At 45.6% G+C, this 17,949-nt stretch overlaps 1 protein-coding gene across 2 annotated transcripts in view; it reads left to right on the top strand.

The window, feature by feature from the left end:
• Positions 1-425: 425 nt before the first annotated feature.
• SLC24A3 (solute carrier family 24 member 3) overlaps positions 426-17,949 on the top strand; it is a 472,654-nt gene continuing 455,130 nt past the window's right edge. For both annotated transcript variants that reach the window (XM_036827175.1, XM_036827174.1), the window contains exon 1: positions 426-1,587. In XM_036827175.1, the coding sequence (XP_036683070.1) occupies positions 1,140-1,587 (448 nt within the window). In that variant the 5' untranslated portion in view covers positions 426-1,139. The remainder of the gene's footprint in view (positions 1,588-17,949) is intronic.

Genomic DNA, 17,949 nt, shown 5'->3' with positions numbered 1-17,949 from the left:
GTGATCCTCTTTTGAACAAGCCCTTCTGTTTTCAGCCCTACCTCCTCCTTGGGGCTAGATCCACCATCCCGGCCAGCAGCCCAAGCCAGGTACCAGGGAGGAAGCGGGAAACCCCAGGAGGGAGAGTGGGTGTGCCTGAGACCACTAGGTGTCCTCTCTGCACGGGCACCTTCTGCAGGGCTGCAGGTGAGGGCTGGAGCAGAACTGGGAGCAGAGGAGTAGGGGGATTAGGGCTCTGACCTCAGGGGTGGGGGCAGGCAGGGGCCTCCTCCCGAGGTCTGGGGACCCTCGGGACGCCTTGACCCGGGACAGGGCCAGCTGCCCCCCTTCCCTCAGCCACAGCCCTGGGCTTGGTCCAAGACGATCGCGAGTGAAGTGTGAGCCCGGGCCAGAGGGGGGAGCCAGGACATCCTCAGTGAGCCAAGAGCCTCCGGGGAGTCCTGTTCCAGATCCCGAGCCGGGCGCGCAGGGGGATCCCCGCAAGGGGGCGGAGGGAAATCCAGGAGGCCCGCGGGAGGAAGCGAGCCCGGCGGCCGGGCGCGCGCACCCAAGCGCACTCGCGGCGCCCCTCTCCGGGCACAGGGTGGGGAGGGGGCGGGAGAGACCCTCGGCTCCTCCGAAAGTTTCGGGCGAACCCTTTTTCCCAGAGAGCTGCCTCTCGGCTGCGCGTGTGTCCCGAGAGGGGGCCTCCCGCGCCGGCACGAGCGCAGGACCGCGCGCGGGGCTCCCTCCCCGGCTCAGTCTCCTCCCCACGCGCCCCCTCTCCGCCGGGCTGGCCAGCGCCGCCGCGTCCCCGCCGCTGCCCCCCGCCCGCACCCGCGCCCGAGCCCGAGCCGCCGCGTCGCCGCAGGCTGCCGCCTTGCCCCGAGCTCCCGGCGCGCTCGGCCCCGCTCGGCCCCGGCCCCGCGCGCGGACCATGGAGTAGGCGGACGGCCCCGCGACGCGCTCCCGCAGCCCGCGAGGCCGGAGCAGCCCCGGTGGCCTCGCCCGCTGGCCGCGTTGGCCCGCGGCGGGTCCTCCTCCCGGCGGTCCTCCCCGCTCCTCCTCCTCGGCTGCCGCCGCCCCCGCCTCCCGGCCGCCCCCGCCGCCCCCGCCGCGCCGCCGCCCGAGGCCGAGCGCGGACGCCGAGCGTGGGAGCCATGGAGCGCGAGGAGGACGGGGACCCCGAGCGCCGGGAGGCTGCGGCGCGGGCCGGCGGCGACGAGGAGGAGGAGGAGGAAGAGGAGGGACTGAGCGACAGCGACGACGAGGACGAAGACCGGGAGACCCGCGGCGGCTGTGAGGAGAAAGAAGAGGAGGCGGCGGCCGCCGGGCGGGAGCGCAGCGAGGACGCGCCGCCGCCGCCGAGCGCGGAGCTGCCTCCAGCCGCCGTGCCCGCCGCGGCCGCCCGCGACCGGAGCGGCCGCCGCCCGCCGGGGCCCCAGCCGGGGCCGCTGCCCTGCCGCCCGAAGAGGATGCCGTCGCCCGACGAGGAGGAGCGCGAGCGTCGCCGGAGCCGCCGGAGGGACCTTCTGCTGAGCCAGATAGGCTTCCTGGCCCTGGTGGCGCTGCTGCTCTGGTCGCTGTCGAGCATGCAGGACCACGACGGTGAGTGCTCGCCGCCCGCCCCGAGTGGGCGCTGCGGCTCCGGCGGTGCCGGGCTCCCCGGCCGGGCCGGCGGGCGGGGGTGCCGGGCCGAGGACGCCCCCTGCCCCTCGGAGGGGGCCCCGGAGGCGAGGACCACGCGGTGAGGCCGCGGCAGGCACTCTGGGCGCGTGGCTGCCCTGGGAACCCTCACCTGTGCCTCCCGGCTCTGCCCTTCCTGCCACGAGCTGGAGGGACTGGGGGCGGGGGCAGGGACGGTTCGCCTAAACGAGTGCCCCGTGGCCAGTAATAAAGTTGTCCTGGTGAGCTTCGGGCTCCTGTGCGCGTGACCACCTGTGCACTCCTTGGCTTGTGGAGGGAGGGCTGGTTGACTGGTGAGCATACAGTTCTCGAAAACCTCTCAGGCGGGATGGACTGGGTAGGAAGCTCCATCCCCGCCTTTCCGGAACAGGTGCCCGGAACTCCTGACAGGAAAAAAGTGCTGGCCCCCGGCTAGGGTTTGGGACTGGTTCTCTTCCATTGACCACTCGCTGGGAAGACGGATCCCTTTTGTGGACTTGCAGCTGGGGAAGAAGCCATTAGGCTGGACTGTCCTTCATTCTGTTCACTACTCTCAGGGTGCCCTGCGGTGGGAGCCCCCTTTACCCACAACTTTTGTCTTATTTTTGTCCTTGGCCTTTCTTGAGCTGAAATAGGCCTGGTGGAGGAATGTGCTCAGAACAGTTGTCCACGGTAAAGAGTTTGGACCCTGGGTGTGCAGCTGTCAAAGAAACGGAGGAAAGTCTTGGAAGAATAACTGTTGTAAAACGGTTTTATGTCCCGGCCATTCAAGTGGCACGGTTCCTGGGAAAACAGCCATGGAAATGGTCGTGAGGAAAAGCAGTTCCAGATACAGGCTTTGGTGTTAAGATAGTCGGAGCTCCAATACAAGGTGTTATGAAGTGCAGAATGAAGGCATTTGGATAGTGATGGTCAAATATTTTTAAGGGTGCTATCAATTAAAAAAGGAACCTCCCCCAATTGACTGTCTTGTGCCTGGCGGGGAAAGCAGATGGTCGGTCTTGGTCCAGGTCGTAGCAGACTTCAGCATATATGGTAAAAGGAGAGAGCCCGTCCTGGTCTTCAGTGGAGCCCTTGAGACTCCCGGGTTCTCTCCACTTCTCCTGGATCCCAGATTCTCTGGCCATGAGGACTGACATCAGGAAGGGGACCGTGCCGGGTGAGGGAGGCTCGACCTCTCCAAGGGCAGAGTCTGACCTGCCTAAAGCAGTTCCTGGCCGATTCTCACAAAGAGGGTTTTCATTAACCCCCTTTTCATCTTCTCAGTTTTGATGAGTGCAAAGCCAGTCCGTACTTCATGCCACCTTTGGAAAGGGGAGTTCCAAGTCACTTACATGCCGGCCATTTTCCGGCAGGTTGGGGTTCGCCGAGCCATGGAGTTCCACCACTTTCAAGGCTACAAAAGATGTTTTTCTGGATAGAGGATGTGACCCAGATGGTTAAGTCCGTCAGTGGCAGGGGGCTGCCTGGGCCCTGGGAAAGCTGAGATGTTCGGAGGGAGGGGGTGTCAGACACTCTGCAAGCTTGAAACTTGGTGACTAGGTGTCATTTGGAGATGGACAGAAATGTTCCTGTGAGGGACTCATGCACAGCCCTTTCCTCCATACCTTCCCTTGATCTATCTTCTCCTTCCTTCCATCCACATTCTTCTTTTTTTTTTTTTTTTAATTTAATTTAATTTTTTTTGGCTGCACCATGTGCTCAGCATGTGGGATCTTAATTCCCCGACCAGGGATTGAACCCGTGCCCCCTGCAGTAGAAGCACGGAGTCCTAACCACTGGACTGCCAGGAAGTCCCCATCCACATTCTCCTTCTGCCTCTCCACCCCTCTCCACCCCCTCCCATAAATGTGGCGCTTGAGAAGACCCCCAGCCCAGTAACTGAAGATAACAGTGAACGTCAGTGGGGGGAGCGTGTGCCATTGAGCCGGCGGATGGCATGCCAGTTGTAATTCTGTCTCAGATCACCTTTTCCTCCACTAGATATTGATAATTTCATTACACGATGCACAGCAAGATTTCGCAAGGCCCAGGTTTTTCGAGATAATTTTTTAAGATACTAATTAACGTGTGTGAATCTGCAAGTGATTATTTTGCTTGAGGGGTTGCCATTCAGCATACTTAACCATCTGAATAATGACTTTTACCCCGGAAACTTGGGGATGCTGTACTTGAGGGTCCTTCAGTACGGTTAAAATATTTGGAATTTAGCCTTGTTTTAAAGACACCGTGACTTGGAGAGGCCAAATGATTCGCTTAAGGTCACACAGCAGTTGGGGAGCAGAGGAAGAAACCAACCCGAGGTGACCTGGCTCTTTGATCCCACCTGTGTCCCCTGGTATTCATGCCACCATCTGGGTGCAGCTTTGTAATATTTATATAACCACGTAGGGGGGTACCTTCATAATGATCAAAGGTGATATTTTTATTTATTCACCTTGAAAACCATGAATGATTAAGTGTAACTTCTCAGAAGCCTCTTTGCTAACACATATTGATTTTTCTTTTTTTTAAATAAAAAGGACAGTTCTTCTACCAAACCAGAATAGAGATGTGTGGAAGTTATGTTATATAATCTTGTATGACATTTCTAATTGTATGGAATCGGAGATCCCTTTCAGGACATCTAACCAAACTCAGTATAGATTCTTTCCTGCTCAGATGGGACAGGAGCATTGTTAAGCTTAAGTCAGGAAGAATTAGCGCTGGAATCAAGAAAATGTTAATTATCACAACAACAAAAGCAATAATAATATTAACCGGAATTTGGCAGGCTCTTAAGTGCCAGGCCCTGGGCTAAGTCCCCTTTCTATGCGTTGCCTCCTTGAAACTGCAGACACTTGAGCCTCCAGTGGTGGAGAAGGAAAGAAGAGCCCTCGGTGCCCTATTTAGTTGTTGTTGATGAAGATCTTGGTTTTGATCTGTTTTCAGAGCCAGTTGAAATAAGGTGTCAGATTTGCTAACGCGATTTTCTTTTATATTTTTGCAGTGTGAATGGATCACTTTGTATGTTTTGAGTGGTTTAAAAGTGTTTAATTTTTCTTTGCAGTAAGAAACCTGGTCCTCTTTTTCCATAAGTGGTGAGGACAAAGCCCAGAGGTCCTAACTTGGGAGTAATAAGAGACATCCCCTCCCAAAGGTCCCTAGGGTGGTGAATAGTGAAGAAGGACAGTCATACACAGGTATATACGTATAAACTTTGAGATACTCTTTGGCCCAGTTGCTGTTGCTACATAACAGATCACCCCCAAATAGTGGTATAAAACGACTCTTTCATGTTTTTACTCAAGGATACTTTGTGTCAGGGACTTGGTCAGGGCCTAGTGGGGATGCATCTGTTCCATGATGTCTGGGGCCTCAGCTGGAGACACTGAAGGCCTGGGGGACTTGACAGCTGGGTCTGCAGTCGTTTGGAGGCAACATCACTCCCGTGTCTGGGGTTGATGAGGGTTGTTGGCTGGACCCTCAGCTGGGCTGTCAACCAGAACACCTACGCGTGGCCTCTCCATATGGCCTCTCCACGTGCCTTGGTTTGAACTTCCCCAGAGCGTGGCAGCTGGGGTCCAGGAGAACAAGGTGGACGTGCCTGGCATTTTTATGTGTCAGCCTCAGGTGTTGCGTAGTACCACTGCCACTATTTTCTGTTGGTTAGGGCAGTGACAGATGTCAACCCGAGTTCAAGGAGAGGGGGGCATTGATGCCACCACTTACTCCGTGGAGGATTGTCAGGATACATGGTAAGGTGAGCACATGTGATGGGAGATACTGTTGTGGCCATCTTTGGAAAACCAGGATCTAAAGGGATGATAACTTAGGAGTGATTGTAGACATTCCCCAAGATGGTAAGAGGCAAATAATACATACATATATACACACACACATATATACGTGTGTGTATGTATATGCGTGTATGTGGTGTGCATGTATGTGTAGGTATATGTGTACGTATGCTTATATGTGCCTATGTATAGGCACGTGTGTATGTATATGCACGTGTATATGTATATATGTGTATTTATGCGTGTGTATGTATATGTGTGTATGCATATATGCATGTATGTATATATGTGTGTATGTACACGTGTGTATGTATGTGTGTGTGTGTATATATGTGTATGTATATGTGTGTGTATGTGTGTGTATGTATATGTGTGTATACAATTTCTATTGAAATACCGTCCAATCATGCTGCTCGCCTTACCTGGTTGGGTCCAGAGATGATATTTGAAGAGCGGCTGCAGTGGGGATTTGAGCTGCACATTTCAGTTGCAGAGCTGAGAGCTCACGTTTAGCTTTGTGGCTTCCCGCCCCTCAGAGCACCCTGACCATGACCTTTCGGTCCCTCCTGTGGCTTCCTGGGAGGCCTGGCTGGACTCTCCAGCTGTTTCTTCCCTCCCTGCCCTCCCCTGTCCGCGCATCACCACTCAGGCCTTTCTTCTGCTCCTCAGAAAGGGGACACTTCTGGCCCTAGACCTCCAGCGCCTGCTGGTCCCACTGTTACCATCCTAGCTAGTTCGGCCTGCATCCTTCACTTCCAGGCCCAAGAGCTTCCCGGCTAGACCAGGTCCCCCACTGGTCTGTTTGCTCTCTGAACACACTCTGTTTTACCTTTGTAGCATTTTGTTGGCGATTATGTGTTTCTTTGGTTATGATTTGAGTACCATCTCCTCTTCACCAGAGTCTAAGTTCCAGGAGGTCAGGGATCCTGTGACGTTTCCTCACCTTTGTCACCCCATCACCCCACCCAGAGTAGGTGCTCAAAAGGCATTTGTTAAGTACGGAAGCTGTTTTGATGTCTGAGCGACAGTGCCTGTGATAAAACCTAGCGACTGTGTGTCAGAGGCCCACTTACAGGCACACTGTATTTTCATGATTTCTAATTCTGCCTCCAGTCCAGCAAATTCAGTGTTGTTACACATTTGTCATGGACTGACCCTGAGCTGAGAAAGGTGAGAACCTCCATCAGAGACACTTCATTAAGAGGCAGGGTTTGAATTCAAGCCTGCCTGCATCAGAGCTGCGTGCCTCTGCATCCCTAGCCCCAGCCTAGGAGGACTCGAATAGAAAATGGGAATCACACTGCCTTTTTCAGTCGACTCGGGAGTAAAGGAGTAACAGAAGGTTGCTTTCATAGAAGCAGTATTTTAGAAAAACATTCCTTTTCAACCTTTTCTATTTTCTGCCTAAACATATATAGATGTGTCTCCTTCCTCCTGGCTTTTCTTAGCTGCTCATCAACCCAGATTTTTCTCAAAGATTTCCTCCCCTTGTGAGTCTTAAATCCTTGTGGGAAGATTTTTTTTTTACCCTGGAGGGTTGGCAAAGCCAAAAGAATTGCAAAACCAGCCATTTGCTAAGGATTCCAAGGCCTGGTGGAAGTTGGCTGATAGGATAGGATTTTGGCAACGCTCTTTTTCCTTAAGGAGATTTCTCTTCCTTGAGCAAAATAATTTCAGAGGGAGAAATAACAGTATGCAGACTTTTATAATGAGGGCACTAAGGTCCGGGGAGTTCAGAACATGTCCCTGAAGTCGCAGAGCAAATGGGTAGTCCTGCCAAGAAGGGAATTCGGGTTTTTCTCGCCTTTTCCTGCCTTCAGTTTCTGTAGAGCTTATTTGGCAGTGGTTTTTGTTTCTTGTTTGCAGTGGTCTCAAACATGGTGTCATCGTGTGGGATTTGAGAATTTCAAGTATTGAGGATTCAGTGGAAGAAGGTTTTCTATGAGTGAAGCGGTGATGGGTACCTTTGGGCAGTGTAAATCATGGAGTCATGATTTCCCAGACTTGGATGCCATCTTCCAGACTTCCTCCTCCTGTTGGGTCTCAGTCTACCTGCTGTTCTCTCTTCATCCTCATCCCTGGGCTGGTGACGCTCTTCATTGTTGTGAGTCCTGGGGGCTTCACCCTCCCTCACTGGTCTTCCCAACCCTGCCCCCACCTTTGTAAACGGTCCCTTATGAAACTCCCTTAACAGCAGCAGTTTCTTCTCAGACCCGACCGGTGTAAGATACAGGGACCTTCTCTCCTTCATTCAGTAAACATGTGGCTGGGGTGACAGCTGTGTCTGAGACGGTTACCCAGAGTATCCTCGTGATGCTCAGACTTTAGTGGGAAGAGAGGCATTGAACAACTAATTTTCAAGAATTATGAGAAATACAAATGAGAAATACGACATGGCATGGAGGAGATGTTGGTGATCAGGAGAAGCTGGAACCTGGAAAATAAAGGAATTAGGTTGGTGAAGAATGGAAGACAAAAACAAACTTATAGAAAAATAGGTAAAAGAAATGGGAAGGGAATTCGCAAAACCAACCAACCAAATTGCAAATGTCCAATAGACACAAGTAAAAATCCTCAGCCTTGATAGAAACCAGGGATATCTAAATTTTAAAATTATGGGTTATCCTTTTTCAATATCGGACCTGCAAAAGTGAAAATGAAGTGTTGGCAAAGGTGCAATGGAGACCACTTCTCTCATTTACTGCCGGTGAAGATGTAAATACATTGGTACCCAGCGTGGTGGGAGGCTGCAGCAGGTTGATCAGGTGTTAGGCACAGACACTCCATGAAGCCTCAGCCTTTTAACGAGATCCATGTGTAGAAAGGGGAGAGGTGGGATGAGAATGCCAGTGCAGGGGTATTTGGCACTTGGATAGAAAGGCAGCTTGCCTGGACCCGTCTGTGACCGTGGAGCAGGTTGGTCCTGACCCTGTGAATCTAGAGCGTAGAGATTAGCTGAGTGTTCCAGGGAACAGGGGAAGGGCCCTTGTCATTTCTGGAGCTGTCCAGACCCATACAAGTTGCTTATTCAAATGGTGAGATCCAGCCATTATTCTTGCTTGTCAGTCACTCTTCACTGCTGGGAGAGGGGGAACAAATAAAGTCAGCTCATCAGTGACCTAGTTCAGGGGAATTTCACATTGCAACTTTGTATTTTTCTTTTCATTTTTCTCTTTGTGCTTCTGCATTGTTTGGCCTGAGCAGAAGTCATTTTCACTTTGGTGACCTGAAACTGAACTTGTGAAGGACAGGAAGTAACCAACGGGTTTCTTGAGCAGAATTTTGACCTAAGAACAAAGGGCGTGGGCGACCAGGAGAAAGAGGGTGTCACAGTGGACATCAAGAAGTCACAGCGCCATTTTTTTATATATTCTTTTTCAGATTCTTTTCCATTATAGTTTATTCCAAGATATTGAATATAGTTCCATGTGCATTACAGTAGGACCTTGTTGTTTATTTTATAAATAGTAGTCTGTATCTGTTAATCCCATACTCCTAATTTATCCCTCCCCCAGCCCGTTGCCCCTTTGATAACCATAAGTTTGTTTTCTGTGTTTGTGAGCCTGTTTCTGTTTTGTAAATAAGTTCATTTGTATCATTTTTTTAGATTCCACACATAAGTGATATTAAATGATATTTGTCTTTCTCTCTTTGGCTTACTTCACTTAGTATGATAATCTCTAGGTCCATCCATGGTGCTGCAAATGGCATTATTTCATTCTTTCTTATGGCTGAGTAATATTCCACAGTAGATATATACCACCTTCTTTATCTATTCATCTGTTGACGGACATCTAGGTTGCTTCCATGTCTTGGCTATTGTGAGTAGTGGTGCAGTGAACATTGGGGTGCATGTATCTTTTCGAATTAGTGTTTTCTCCAGATATATGCCCAGGAGTGGGATTGCTGGATCATAGGGTTACTCTGTTTTTAGTTTTTTTTATTAGTGCCATTTTTAAGAAAGAACATGAAATACGCATTTTTGGACATTTTGACTTCGATTACTGGTAGGACATCTAGGTGGAATATAGCTGATGATTGAAAGTCAAGATTATAAGTAGTTGCTACAGGTAAAGGTCTGTGAGGTTATGCATGAGGGTGAAAATTGTACCTTTGGTTAGTTCTGTGGGTCTCAATCTTCTGTGCCTGTTGTAATCACCGGGGAACTGTAAACCTCACGCCTGGGTCCTACCCCCCCCCCGCCCCCCAGGGATTGTGATGTTATGCTCCAGGGTGTAGCCTGGGCATTGGAATTTTCCTGGAACTCACATATGTGTCTTTCTTGGTTTATTCCTTCATTTTTGGTATGCAGTTTTGGGATCACACACTCATGGTGCCTCCTAAGACAGGGGGTGTGGAAATAACAAAACAAAGGTTTGAGACATTGTGGGCTTGAAAATATATTAATTCTACCCCCACACTTAGAAGATCTTTAGGCTGCATCAAGGGTTTGGGTTGGAGCACATTTTCTTTAGAATTTTGAAGGCATGGCTCTTCCAGCCTCTGGTGTTGCTTCTGAGAAGTCTGACGCTGTCCCAGTTTTTAATTGTTTTGTATGAAACCTGTTTTTTCCTCTCTAAAAGCATGTGTGCTCTTTGCTTTGTTCCTGATGTTCAGTCATATCACAATTAGATGACTGTTGAGGTTCTGTTTTCATGCATTTTCCTGGGTACACTTGCCTGGTTCTTTTAATCTGGAAACTTATGTCCTGCAGGTCTGGGAACTTGTATTTTGTTATTTCCTCCATCCTAAATTCTCTCTTTACTCTTTCTGGATTACTTATTATTTGGGTGTTTGACTTCCTGCATTTATCTTCTGATTTTCTTATCTCTTCTCTCCTGTTTTTTTCTCATCCTTTTACTCAAATTTCTTTAGGCTTTCTTAGCCATATCTTCTAATTCTTATGCTGAGCTTTTGATTTCTGCTGTCATATTTTTAACTTCCAAGAGCTCCTTTTTCCTCTGAAAATTATTTTTAATACCATCCTGTTCTGCCTCATCGATACAGTATAATTTCTTATATCCCAAAGTATATTAACAGTAGTCTTCGAGGTTTTCTTTTCTTTGTATGGACTCTCTTTCTCCAAGTTGCTGTTGTCTGTTTGTTGTTATTTTTCATATTATGTGCTTTCTTCTTATGTCAAGGGATCTTTGGCCTCTACTCATATTTAAGTGAGGCCATTAACAAGAGGATTGGGAACTATGCACATAGGAGGGTCTGCTGATGGTGACTCTGTAAGGTGATCTGACTGGGCCATGTCACTGGGCAATGCTCCTTTCTCTAGTTTTAGATCTTTATCATGGGGTGGTGAGATTTCCCAGAGGAGGGTCACCCAGTGCCCTGTCCTGTGGGCAAAGACCTGGTTACTTCCGGGAATCCAGTGGAGATGAAGTGGGGGTTGTGTGTATGTAGGGGGCTGTTCAGCAGAAACACTCTTATACTCAAGGGCAATTGTGAGTATGAAAGAGCTGACAATTTATTTTGATACATTGCAGGACCATCCCAAGCTGCTTGAAGTCTCCCTCCCTCCCTCCCCTTCCTCCCTTCCTGCCCTCCTCCTTTTCTTTCTTTTAACTCCTATGCACATGAAACTGGTAAGAATTGTTGCCTCCTGGCATGGCTAATGGTCAGGGTAGGGGGAAGGCATAGTTTTTTACCATATCCTTTTTTATTAATTGAATTTTTTGTATTGGGATAATTGTAGACTCACTGCAGTTGTAAGAGAGAATACAGAGAGATCCCTTGTATGTTTCCTCCGATGGTAACATTCTTGCAAAACTTGAGTATAATGTCATAACCAGAGTAGCAACAGTGATGCAACCCACGAACCTTATTCAGATTTCCCGTTTCTTTTTCCAGCGCATGTGTGCGTGCACGCGTGCACGTGTGTGTGTGTGTGTGTGTGTGTGTATTACATTCTATCCAGTTTTATCACCTGTGTAGGTTCCTGTAACCAACCCAGTCAAAATATTGGACTGATTCAACATCACAAGGATAACTTGTGTTGCCCTTTTATAACCACACACACTCCATGTACCTTTTTGTACAAAAGGAACAGTCATGTTAAGTAACTCCTATCACCTACTCCAAAAATAAAGCTAATTAGAAAATTATAACTTTAAGAATTAAGGGAGAGCTTGAAGATGGCAGAGGAGTAAGACGTGAAGATCACCTTTCTCCCCACAAATACATCAGAAATACATCTACATGTGGAATAGTTCCTACAGAACACCTACTGAACGCTGGCAGAAGACCTCAGACTTCCCCAAAGGCAAGAAACTCCCCACGTACCTGGCCGTGTGGCTGACAGAGTCTTGGAGCTCCAGCCTGGTGTCAGGCCTGAGCCGCTGAGGTGGGAGAGCCGAATTCAGGACATTGGTTCACCAGAGACCTCCTGGCCCCACGTAATATCAAAGGCTGAAAGCTCTCTCAGAGATCTCCATCTCAACACTAAGACCCAGCTCCACTCAACGACCAGCAAGCTACAGTGCTGGACATCCTATGCCAAACAACTAGCAAGACAGGAACACAACCCCACCCATTAGCAGAGAGGCTGCCTAAAATAATAATAAGTTCACAGACACCCCAAAACACACCACTGGACGTGGTCCTGCCCACCAGAAAGACAAGATCCAGCCTCATCCACCAGAACACAGGCACCAGTCTCCTCCACCAGGAAGCCTACACAACCCACTGAACCAACCTCACCCACTGGGGTCAGACACCAAAAACAACGGGAACTATGAACCTGCAGCCTGCAGAAAGGAAACCCCAAACACAGTAAGTTAAGCAAAATGAGAAGCCAGAAAAATACACAGCAAAATAAAGGAGCAAGGTAAAAACCCAGCAGACCAAACAAATGAAGAGGAAATAGGCAGTCTACCTGAAAAAGAATTCAGAGTAATGATAGTAAAGATGATCCAAAATCTTGGAAATAGAATGGAGAAAATACAAGAAAAGTTTAACAAGGACCTAGAAGAACTAAAGAGCAAACAATGATGAACAACACAATAAATGAAATTTAAAATTCTCTAGAAGGAATCAATAGCAGAATAACTGAGGCAGAAGAACGGATAAGTGACCTGGAAGATAAAATAGCGGAAATAACTACCACAGAGCAGAATAAAGAAAATAGAATGAAAAGAATTGAGGACAGTCTCAGAGACCTCTGGGACAACATTAAATGCACCAACATTCGAATTCTAGGGGGTCCCAGAAGAAGAAGAGAAAAAGAAAGGGACTGAGAAAATATTTGAAGAGATTATAGTTGAAAACTTCCCTAATATGGGAAAGGAAATAGTCAATCAAGTCCAGGAGGCACAGAGTCCCATACAGGATAAATACAAGGAGAAACACACCAAGACACATATTAATCAAACTATCAAAAATTAAATACAAAGAAAAAATATTAAAAGCAGCAAGGGAAAAGCAACAAATAACATACAAGGGAATCCCTATAAGGTTAACAGCTGACCTTTCAGCAGAAACTCTGCCAGCCAGAAGGGTGTGGCAGGACATATTTAAAGTGATGAAAGGGAAAAACCTACAACCAAGATTACTCTACCCAGCAAGGATCTCACTCAGATTCGACGGAGGAATTAAAACCTTTATAGACAAGCAAAAGCTAAGAGAATTCAGCACCACCAAACCAGCTTTACAGCAAATGCTAAAGGAACTACTCTAGGCAGGAAACACAAGACAAGGAAGAGACCTACAATAATAAACCCAAAACAATAAAGAAAATGGTAATAGGAACATACATATCGATAATTACCTTAAATGTAAATGGATTAAATGCTCCAACCAAAAGACATAGACTGGCTGAATGGATACAAAAACAAGACCCATATATATGCTGTCTACAAGAGACCCACTTCAGACCTAGGGACACATACAGACTGAAAGTGAGGGGAAGGAAAAACATATTCCATGCAAATAGAAATCAAAAGAAAGCTGGAGTAGTAATTCTCATATCAGACAAATTAGACTTTAAAATAAAGACTATAACAAGAGACAAAGAAGGACACTACATAATGATCAAGGGATCCATCCAAGAAAAAGATATAACAATTTTAAATATTTATGCACCCAACATAGGAGCACCTCAATACATAAGGCAAATGCTAAGAGCCATAAAGGGGGAAATCGACAGTAACACAATCATAGTAGGGGACTTTAGCACCCCACTTTCACCAATGGACAGATCATCCAAAATGAAAATAAATAAGGAAACAGAAGCTTTAAATCATACATTAAACAAGATGGACTTAATTTATATTTATAGGATTTATAGGACATTCCATCCGGAAACAGCAGATTACACTTTCTTCTCAAGTGCACATAGAACATTATCCAGGATAGGTCACATCTTGGGTCACAAATCAAGCCTTGGTAAATTTAAGAAAATTGAAATCGTATCAAGTATCTTTTCCGACCACAATGCTATGAGACTGGATATCAATTACAGGAAAAAATCTGTAAAAAATACAAACACATGGAGGCTAAATAATACACTACTAAATAACCAAGAGATCACAGAAGAAATCAAAGAGGAAATCAGAAAATACCTAGAAACAAATTACAATGAAAACACGACAACCCAAAATCTATGGGTTGCAGCAAAAGCAGTTCTAAGAGGGAGGTTTATAGCAATACAATCCTACCTCAAGAAACAAGAAACATCTCAAATAAACAACCTAACTTACACCTAAAGCAATTAGAGAAAGAAGAACAAAAAACCACCAAAGTTAGCAGAAGGAAAGAAATCATAAATATCAGATCAGAAATAAATGAAAAAGAAATGACAGAAACAATAGCTAAGATCAATAAAACTAAAAGCTGGTTCTTTGAGAAGATAAACAAAATTGATAAACCATTAGCCAGACTCATCAAGAAAAAAAGGGAGAAAAATCAATAGAATTAGAAATGAAAAAGTAACAACTGACAGTGCAGAAATACAAAGGATCAGAGAGATTACTACAATCAACTCTATGCCAATGAAATGGACAACCTGGAAGAAATGGACAAATTCTTAGAAAAGCACAAACTCCTGAGGCTCAACCAGGAAGAAATAGAAAATATAAACAGACCAATCACAAGCACTGAAATTGAAACTGGGATTAAAAATCTTCCAACAAACAAAAGTCCAGGACCAGATGGATTCACAGGCGAATTCTGTCAAACATTTAGAGAAGAGCTAACACCTATCCTTCTCAAACTCTTCCAAAATATAGCAGAGGGAGGAACACTCCCAAACTCATTCTACGAGGCCACCATCACCCTGAGACCAAAACCAGACAAAGATGTCACAAAAAAAGAAAAATACAGACCAATATCACTGATGAACACAGATGCAAAAATCCTCAACAAAATACTAGCAGACAGAATCCAACAGCACATTAAAAGGATCATACACCATGATCAAGTGGGCTTTATCCCAGGAATGCAAGGATTCTTCAATATATGCAAATCAATCAATGTGATAAACCATCTTAACAAAATGAAGGATAAAAACTATATGATCATCTCAATAGATGCAGAAAAAGCTTTTGGCAAAATTCAACACCCATTTATGATAAAAACTCTCCAGAAAGTAGGTATAGAGGGAACTTACCTCAACATAATAAAGGCCATATATGACAAACCCACAGCCAACATCGTTCTCAGTGGTGAAAAACTGAAACCATTTCCACTAATATCAGGAAGAAGACAAGGTTGCCCACTATCACCACTATTATTCGACATAGTTTTGGAAGTTTTAGCCACAGCAATCAGAGAAGAAAAAGCAATAAAAGGAATTCAAATCGGAAAAGAAGAAGTAAAACTGTCACTGTTTGCAGATGACATGATCCTATACATAGAGAATCCCAAATATGCTACCAGAAAACTACTAGAGCTAATCAATGAATTTGGTAAAGTAGCAAGATATAAAATTAATGTACAGAAATCTCTTGCATTCCTATACACTAATGATGAAAATTCTGAAAGAGAAATTAAGGAAACACTCCCATTTATCATTGCAACAAAAAGAATAAAATACCTAGGAATAAACCTACCTATGGAGACAAAAGACCTGTATGCAGAAAACTGTAAGACACTGATGAAAGAAAATAAAGATGATACAAACAGACGGAGAGATATACTATGTTCTTGGATTGGAAGAATGAACATTGTGGAAATGACTATACTACTCAAAGCAATCTACAGATTCAATGCAATCCCTATGAAACTACTAATGGCATTTTTCACAGAACTAGAACAAAAAATTTCCCAGTTTGTATGGAAACACAAAAGACCGTGAATAGCCAAAGCAATCTTGAGAAAGAAAAACGGAGCTGGAGGAATCAGGCTCCCTGACTTCAGACTATACTACAAAGCTACAGTAATCAAGACAATATGGTACTGGCACAAAAACAGAAATATAGATCAATGGAACAGGATAGAAAGCCCAGAGATAAACCCACACGCCTATGGTCACCTTATGTTTGATAGTGGAGGCAAGAATATACAATGGAGAAAAGAAAGCCTCTTCAATAAGTGGTGCTGGGATAACTGGACAGCTACATGTAAAAGAATGAAATTAGAACACTCCCTAACACCATATACAAAAATAAGCTCAAAATGGATTAAAGACCTAAATGTAAGGCCAGACACTATAAAACTCTTAGAGGAAAACATAGGCAGAACAGTCTATGGCATACATCACAGCAAGATCCTTTTTGACCCACCTCCTAGAGAAATGGAAATAAAAACAAAAATAAAAAATGGGGCCTAATGAAACTTAAAAGCTTTTGCACAGCAAAGGAAACCATAAACATGCCAAAAAGACAGCCCTCAGAATGGGAGAAAATATTTGCAAATGAAGCAACTGACAAAGGATTAATCTCCAAAATATACAGGCAGCTCATACAGCTCAATATCAAAAAACCAAACAACCGAATCCAAAACTGGGCAGAAGATCTAAATAGACATTTCTCCAAAGAAGATATACAGATTGCCAACAAACACATGAAAGGATGCTCAACATCACTAATCATTAGAGAAATGCAAATCAAAACTACAGTGAGGTATCATCTCACACCTGTCAGAATGGCCATCATTAAAAAATTTACAAACAAGAAGTGCTGGAGAGGGTGTGGAGAAAAGGGAACCCTCTTGCACTGTTGGTGGTAATGTAAATTGATACAGCCACTATGGAGAACAGTATGGAGGTTCCTTAAAAAACTAAAAATAGAACTACCATATGACCCAGCAATCCCACTACTGGGCATATACCCTGAGAAAACCATAATTCAAAAAGAGTCGTGTACCACGATGTTCACTGCATCTCTATTTACAATAGCCAGGACGTGGAAGCAACCTAAGTGTCCATCAACAGATGAATGGATTAAGAAGATGTGGCACATATATACAATGGAATATTACTCAGCCATAAAAAGAAATGAAATTGAGTTATTTGTAGTGAGGTGGATGGACCTAGAGTCTGTCATACAGAGTGAAGTAAGTCAGAAAGAGAAAAACAAATACCGTATGCTAACACATGTATATGGAATCTAAAAAAGAAAATGGTTCTGAAGAACCTAGGGGCAGGACAGGAATAAAGACGCAGACGTAGAGAATGGGCTTGAGGACACAGGGAGGGGGAGGGGTAAGCTGGGACGAAGTGAGAGAGTGTCATGGACATATATACACTGCCAAATGTAAAAATAGGTAGCTAGTGGGAAGCAGCCGCACAGCACAGGGAGATCAGCTCTGTGTTTTGTGACCACCTAGAGGGGTGGCATAGGGAGGGTGGGAGGGAGATGCAAGAGGGAGGAGATATGGGGCTATATATTTATGTATAGCTGATTCACTTTGTTATACAGCAGAACCTAACACACCATTGTAAAGCAATTATACTCCAATAAAGATGTTAAAAAAAGAAAGAATTAAGGGAAATTCCACCACCAGTAATGTTATTCTACTCCAAAGACTGCTTGTAAGTTTTGGGAGGGGAGACAAGTGTAAGGAAGGTCAGTTTGCATTAGTGAAGTTAGGACGGACGTTGGGGGGTGGTTCTCAATCCCTGCAGTTGGAGGCTAGCTAACAGTTTCATTGATGAATAATTTTTTTCTGTCATTTGCACAATATTTCCGAATGAATGCTCTGTGAAAATAGTTCACTCAAGTACTTTGTTCCTCCAAGTAGTTTAGATGCTCTTTGAAACACTGCTTTCACCATTATTTGTTGGCTGTTATAGAATATTGGAGATGGAGATCTTGGGGACCTTGTATTTTAACATCTGATTTTATGTTTGAGGAAACTCATGTGAAAGAGAATTTAAATTGGTGCCAGAACCCTGGTTTTCTGACTCGTTGCTTAGTAAATACTTAAGAAAAAAATAGCAGAAAGGTCAGCTCAGAAGTATATTTAATGCAGATAGCCTGGGTGAAATTATTTCAAATTCAGAAATGTTTTTGAAGTGCTGGCATTTTGCTGGGAATTACGTGGCATGCAGTGTGGTCACTAAATGGGGAAAATTAGGGAA

Source organism: Balaenoptera musculus, chromosome 15 (genome assembly GCF_009873245.2).
Source record: "Balaenoptera musculus isolate JJ_BM4_2016_0621 chromosome 15, mBalMus1.pri.v3, whole genome shotgun sequence".
In the NCBI taxonomy this organism is placed as follows: Eukaryota; Metazoa; Chordata; class Mammalia; order Artiodactyla; family Balaenopteridae; genus Balaenoptera; species Balaenoptera musculus.
Note: the sequence above shows the minus strand (reverse complement) of the source record. Positions and strands in the feature narration are given on the sequence as shown.